This window comes from Haemaphysalis longicornis, unplaced genomic scaffold, assembly GCF_048455015.1.
Source record: "Haemaphysalis longicornis isolate Haplotype H1 unplaced genomic scaffold, Haemaphysalis longicornis Haplotype H1 scaffold_5, whole genome shotgun sequence".
Classification (NCBI taxonomy): Eukaryota; Metazoa; Arthropoda; class Arachnida; order Ixodida; family Ixodidae; genus Haemaphysalis; species Haemaphysalis longicornis.
The window spans coordinates 63,009,829-63,017,004 of NW_027526385.1; the positions used below are offsets into that span (position 1 = coordinate 63,009,829).

General features: G+C 53.1%; 1 protein-coding gene across 1 annotated transcript; it reads left to right on the forward strand.

Annotated features, from left to right (window-relative positions):
• Positions 1-450: 450 nt before the first annotated feature.
• LOC144139709 (uncharacterized) lies at positions 451-6,356 on the forward strand. The gene is made up of 4 exons (XM_077671993.1): positions 451-1,440; positions 2,086-2,776; positions 3,872-4,127; positions 6,146-6,356. Exons 1-4 carry the CDS (start codon positions 451-453, stop codon positions 6,354-6,356), a joined length of 2,148 nt encoding a protein of 715 aa, XP_077528119.1.
• Positions 6,357-7,176: the final 820 nt, after the last annotated feature.

Sequence of the window (7,176 nt, forward strand, 5' to 3'; positions counted from 1 at the left end):
AGTTCCCGCGCAAGACATCGAAAGCGGCCCCCAAATAGGGGCCTCCCGACCGGCTGAAAACGTGGCCCGTCGCCTAAACACAACGTCTCGCGCACAGCCCCCAAATCGGGCCTCATGACCCAGACAGAGAGGGAGAGCCCGCCGCCCGGCGGCGATCGGACACTGAGCCCTGGCCGAGAGCGAGGGAAGTGTAGGACGGAGGGGCAGAGGCAAAAAGGAACGCGACGGAAGAAGATGTGAATTTGTATGCGCAGCGTTTAGTCCAATTAAAGCAGTTGTTTATTTGCTTACTGGAAGTTCCCATGCTTGTCATTCAACATCAAGGACAAAAACTTTGGTGCCGAAACCCGGGAGTCGTGCAATTATTGGCTTCAATAGACTGCGTGTCTCCACAACGATTTGGACGCTCCGCCAACGAACGACATCGGACCTTCCGGTAAGATCAACGCCATGGAATGCTGCCTCAGAAAACGTGCCGCTCTCCGCTCTCAAGTCACCCGGATATTGAACGAGTGCCAAGATGCTATGCAGAGGGACCTCCCAAAAAGCGAAGCTGCAGTTCTGCATGCTCGGCTGAAAAAAGTAACGAAAAACCTGTTGACCCTCGACAACAAAATCGAGACGCTCGTGCCAGATGAAGACTTCGAGGACGAGTGCGCGCAGGTGCTGGACTACAACGACCGCATCTTATCGTGCCTCACTAGACTCCAGCAACGCATAGACGGCGACTCAGTGCCGAGTGCTGCCCCATCAACGGTCATCAACGAGGTGGTCAGCACAGAGCAAACGCAACGGTCTAAGATCAAGTTGCCAAAACTGGAGCTGATCAAGTTCAGCGGGCGAAGCAACGAGTGGCAGCACTTTTGGGAGCTCTTCGAGGAAGTTGTCGACAAAAATGAAGACCTTTCATCTATCGACAAGTACAACTTCCTCAGGGTGTCCGTCACTGGAGATGCTGCCACCGCCATCGCTGGACATCCACCGACAGCTCCTTGCTACAACGATGCCGTGCAACTACTAAAAAAACGATTCGGAAACGAGGAACTCCTCATACAAGAGCACTTCAAAAAGCTGATTGATTTGAAGCCTGTTCGGTCGTCGGAAGATGTGCGCGGACTGCGTCGACTGCACGACACCCTGGCAGCCCACATCAGAGGCCTGGAGACACTCGGGCGCAAGCTGGAGACCTTCAGTTCTATGTTGCTACCCATCGCACAGAGGGCATTGCCAGGGGACCTACTGCTGGATTATAGTCGGAAACGCGTCCTCGAAACATCGAACGACGGCCACTACAGCCGACAAACGACTCACACTGAGGGTGTGCCCGAGACTACCACTGACTCGCAAAAAGGTACCGTGACGTCTTTTTCTCGGCTTCTGGACTTTTTGAGAGTAGAAGTGGAAAGTCGGGAGAACCTGGCTGCTCTCCGTCGCATGGACGTAAGGCAGGAAGTGAATCATGAGCAAAAAGATCGCCAGAAACAACCTGAACAGCGACCTCACAAGCATGCATCCTCCATTTCAACGCTGACCCAGAGTGCACGTCAAGAATGCTGCTTTTTCTGCGACGACAACGCGCATTCCACCCAGAACTGCAGCTCTGGAAAGTCTATCGAGGAAAAGAAGAGGATGTTGCTTTCTGCCGGACGATGCTTTCGTTGCACGACGAGGAAGCACCAAGCACGCGCATGCCGTGTGAACGTAAAATGCATGAAATGCAACAAGAAGCATGCCACCACCATGTGCGATCCAACGTATACAGCGAGAAAGTCGCTCGAATCAACGGAGCCTGTCAACAACTCGCACGTGAGCCTAGGAACCGTAACCCATGATGGGGTGCCTGCAGCTAAGACGACAGTCGTCTTGCTTCCAACGGCGAAGGTTATGTGCAGCGGAGAAACTTACAACGCTGAAATCCGCACGCTCTTTGATGGAGGAAGCCAACGCTCATTTATAACGTCTGCCACATCGAAAAGGCTCGGATGTCAAGTCGTGGGAAACGAAAGATTGACAGTTGGCGTGTTCGGCGGTCGTCAAGAAGAAAAGACGTTCCAGCGAGTAACGGTGACGCTGAACACAAAACAGGGACGCCGGTTCAAGTTGGAGGTGCTGGAAACCGACGTCATTTGCGACCATAAAATACCGGCTCCGCCACAGTCAGTCGCGCATCAGCTTGGACACCTTGACTGCGACATCGCCGACCTCGCCAACAGCGACGCTCCTGAGGACATTGGTTTACTCATCGGCTCCGAGTACATCTGGGGCCTCACAACTGGCCGAACGAGAAAACTTGGCGAAAGTCTGAGGGCTGTTGAGACGGTGTTCGGTTGGAGCGTGCAGGGTCCAATAGAATGGACATCTCAGCAGAACCAGTGTACTGAGACTGTTACTTTGCGGACATCGGTCGTTGAAGACAAGACGGCAGATGTCCTGAGCAAATTTTGGACCTTGGAATCCATCGGAATCACTGACAAGGAAGAATGCAAGCCAGGCGAATGCGCTGCGATGGAGGTCTTCGAACAGACATTAACGAAGGTCGACGGCCGGTACGAAGTGGCACTGCCTTGGAAAACGGAGATATCTCTTGACGACAACAAGGAAATCACTACGAAAAGGCTGCAGCAGTTAACAAACAGGCTCTTGAAGTCGCCAGAGCTGCTTGAAGAATATGATGCGGTCATCAGACAATACATTGCTCATGGCATTGTAGAACGCGTCGAAGGGGAAGTGGACGATGGGCAGAACGTCTACTACATGCCACACCAGGCAGTGATTCGTGAGTCCAGAAAACTCCGAATAGTATTTGATGCCTCATCACACCACAAGAACTCGAAGTCCCTCAACGAAAACCTAGAGACTGGGCCGAACTTGACGGCCGACCTTGTCGGACTGCTACTCAACTTCCGCAGACATCGAATAGCTCTCGTCGCGGATATTGAACAAGCTTTCCTGCAAATAGGCGTGAGGAAAGACGACAGAAATGCCCTCCGATTTATGTGGTTCCGTGAGACACCTCAGCCTGGCAACACGATGCCTCCGGTTGACACTTGGAGAATGACACGTGTTCCATTTGGGACGACGGCAAGCCCATTTCTCTTGTCGGCCACTTTACAGCACCACCTGAGTGGCTGCGAGGAGAAGTTTCCCCTCACTGCACATCAATTGAGACGCAGCCTCTATGTGGATGACCTCCTAACGGGAGCCAACGACGAGGAAGCGGCCTTGAAACTCTACAACGAGGCTAACGAGATGTTCACTGACGCCTCCATGAAGCTCCACAAATGGTCATCCAACAACGAAAGGCTTCGCTCGCAGTTTGAAGAAGATTCTCGTGGATCTAAGCCGCTCGGCTATCTGTCCGGTGTGCTGAAGGTACTGGGACTGACGTGGGATCCAATAACGGACGTACTTGCATTTTCGCCTTGCTTGGACAACGCCATATTTGGGTGCAGCACTAAGCGTTCAATGCTGCAAACAACGGCACGGATATTCGACCCGCTTGGCTGGTTGTCACCCTTCATCGTACGTGCCAAGATACTCTTCCAGCAGCTGTGGCGCCAGTGTATCCAGTGGGACGACCCTTTGCCGAGTGCCATTGCTGACGCTTGGGATGTGTGGATCCAAGAACTACGACACCTCCCTGAAATCCAGGTGCCGCGGTTTTACGGAGCGGACATCTCAGGACAACAAACATCGGTATCATTACATGTCTTCGCAGATGCCAGCCCAGCCGCCTACGGAGCAGTGGCTTACATCACAGTCACTAACGACGAAGGTACCATGTCAACCATCGTGATGAGCAAATCACGTGTCGCCCCAGTCAAAGAGTTGACCCTGGCACGACTGGAACTGATGGCGTGTCTTCTCGCAGCAAGGTTGTGCCGCTACATCCTTAACACTCTGGACGAGCGACCGGCAACGGCCTACCTGTGGACAGACTCCACCATTGCCTTACACTGGATTTTCGGGAACGCGGACCGCTGGCAGCAGTTTGTGCGCAACCGAGTCGTCGAGATCCAAACACTGACCGGCGATCTTTCATGGAGGCACTGCCCTGGAAAGGACAACCCAGCGGATCTCCTGACTCGCGGGCTGCCGGTGGCCCACTTGACAACGACGAAACTGTGGTGGGCAGGACCGTCCTGGATATGCCTAGGGGAGAGCGAGTGGCCTCATGATGTTCTCGACTTTGTGTTCAGTGACTCAGAGCTTGAGCAGAAAAAGCAAGCGAATGTATTACCGACGGCGTCATCACCACCGACTACAGATGCCATTATTGACGCGCGGAACTACAGTTCGTTAACGAGGATACTGAGAATCACTGCATGGGTGCTTCGTTTTGTTGGCAAAGCCAAGAGAGAAAATAACGAACCTGGACCACTGACAGCACAAGAGTTGGACCGGGCTGAACAGTACTGGGTCCTTCAAGAACAAAGAAAAGGATTCCCAAGAGAAATCGATTCTCTCAAAAACCAAAGAAAAATGCCTACAGACTCACCCTAAAGAACGTGTCCCTTATGATGGATGACAATGGTCTTCTCAGAGTCGATGGAAGACTACAACGAAGTCAACTCGACTACAACGCAAAGCACCCTATTATACTGCCTAAACAGAGCTGCCTCGCAAAACAGATGGTCGTCCAGTGCCACCGTCAAGTGCTTCACGGAGGCATCCGTGATACGTTGGCGCAGCTCAGAGAAAGGTACTGGGTGGTTGGAGCGAGGCCACTCGTTAAGAGGACACTGAGGGAATGCATAACATGCCAGCGCTTTAGCTCACCGCCGGCCACTCAGGTTACCGCGCCGCTTCCAGCCGATCGCATCTCCGAGGCAGCCCCCTTCGAGGTGACAGGTGTTGATTTCGCAGGGCCACTGCTGTTCAAGGGTGCCACTACGACAAAGTGCTACATTGCGCTGTTCACCTGCGGTGTCACGCGAGCAGTACATCTGGAGTTGGTCAGCGATATGTCAGCGGTCTCCTTTCTTCTCGCCTTCAGACGATTCATTGCCCGCCGCGGTGTACCAAGTACCGTTTACAGTGACAACGCCCTCACCTTCAAGAAAACCAGCAAGGACCTAGCTATGCTATGGAGGGTCATACGAAACGATGATGTGAGGAGCTTTATCGCAAACACCCGTGTTGAATGAAAATTCATCGTGGAGCGTGCACCGTGGTGGGGTGGATTCTACGAGCGCCTGGTTGGCCTGACTAAACAAGCCCTAAAGAAGACGTTGGGTACTAGTTACCTCACCTTCGAGCAACTCACGACAACGCTGAGTGAAGTGGAAGCCATGCTCAATTCCCGCCCATTGACCCACGTCTACACCGAACCATCTGAGCCTGATGCCCTCTGTCCGGCTTTCTTCTTGACCGGAAAACGGCTAACATCTTTACCAGGACTACAGCGCAAGGAGATCGCCGAAGTGTTTGCGGCAACCTACAACAAATGCTGACCAGTCGAAGCAAACTGCTAAGCGACTTCTGGAAGAGGTGGGCATCAGAATACCTGAACGAACTGCAGGGATCTAAAATTCACCGAGGAACACCGAGGGACCTGAAGAGTGGGGACTTGGTGCTACTGAAAGAGTCCCTGCAGCCCAGACAACTTTGGAAAATGGGACGGGTTGAGCACACCTTCCCTGGCCGCGACGGAAAAGTGCGATCCTGTACGGTGCGGGTATCCGGGGGATCGACAGTCAGGCGCCCCATCCAAGTGCTCTACCCTCTCGAGATGAGAGACTGAGAGAAATGACATCGTCATTTCGGGGGGGGAATGTGTCGCGAACGAAGCGCCAGACAATCTTGAGCATACGGCCCCTGGAGTTCCCGCGCAAGACATCGAAAGCGGCCCCCAAATAGGGGCCTCCCGACCGGCTGAAAACGTGGCCCGTCGCCTAAACACAACGTCTCGCGCACAGCCCCCAAATCGGGCCTCATGACCCAGACAGAGAGGGAGAGCCCGCCGCCCGGCGGCGATCGGACACTGAGCCCTGGCCGAGAGCGAGGGAAGTGTAGGACGGAGGGGCAGAGGCAAAAAGGAACGCGACGGAAGAAGATGTGAATTTGTATGCGCAGCGTTTAGTCCAATTAAAGCAGTTGTTTATTTGCTTACTGGAAGTTCCGATGCTTGTCATTCAACGTCAAGGACAGAGAGCGTGCGCGCGGGATTCCCTGCGCTGACCCAACCACTGCATCGGCTCGAGATTGCCACCTTCGACGCCCCGGACCGGTTCAGTGGAGCCCCTTGGAAAGCCTGGCCGTGTTACTCGACGTCGACAGAGCCGCTCTCCTACGAGAGTACAAAAGACCTTCCCCCCTCCCCGAGACCACTGGGCACGGTCGCACCGCAGCGATGACGGTCGCTTACCAGTTCACTCTCATTGCACAGGTAAGACGGCGTTACGGCCTGTGCTACCGATCTAGTGACCCATTTCTGTTGGTGCTGCCGTGCCCAAGGCTTTTCTCGTGTGCGGGTGTTTGCATGTTAATCAGAAAGCTGCTCTTATTATGCGGGGACGTCGAGACCAACCCAGGCCCTGAAATGAAACAAATCCTTGATCAACTTAAAGCCATAGCACAAGATATTAACGACATAAAAGAAACAAAACTAGCAGACATCGACACAAAACTGGACGCGATTGCCAATCTCGAGCAAAAGCTCGAGCGATGCGTGCATGAAATCGCCGCGACAAATGAGGTCATAAAGATACTGGAAAAACGCGTGGATGACCTTCAGAATCGTAGCCGAAGGCCGAACCTCAGTGTGTACGGCTTAACAGAAAGAGAGGGAGAGACCAGCAAAGATCTCGAGTCAGCCGTTAACGACAACATTAATTAAAGGTAAACTCGAACTGGAACCGCTCACCATCGAGCGCATCCACCGTATAGGACGACCGGGGACAGAGAAAACACAACCGGTAATCCTCGAACTTTTGGATTCAAGTAAGAAAATGCCCACACTGAGAAGCTGCAAAAAACTTAAAGGAGCAAACATTTCAATCGGGGAAGACTTCAGCCAAAGAATCCGAGATGTTACGAAGAAGTTATGGGACAGTGCTAAACCAAACCGAGAAAACCAGGACAAGGTCTCTCTCTCTTTCGATAGGCTGTTCATCAATGACTGCGCGTTCATTTGGGACGAAGCTAAGAACGAAAGAGTGTCCTTTCAAAAAACGT

Excerpts from the sequence above, each read along its gene's own strand:
- LOC144139709 (XM_077671993.1), top strand. The coding sequence starts at position 451 with ATGGAATGCTGCCTCAGAAAACGTGCCGCTCTCCGCTCTCAAGTCACC. Across the intron at positions 2,777-3,871 it reads GCCACACCAGGCAGTGATTC|CAAGGTTGTGCCGCTACATC; the intron begins GTGAGTCCAGAA and ends GTCTTCTCGCAG. Across the intron at positions 4,128-6,145 it reads TTGACAACGACGAAACTGTG|GACAGAGAGCGTGCGCGCGG; the intron begins GTGGGCAGGACC and ends TTCAACGTCAAG.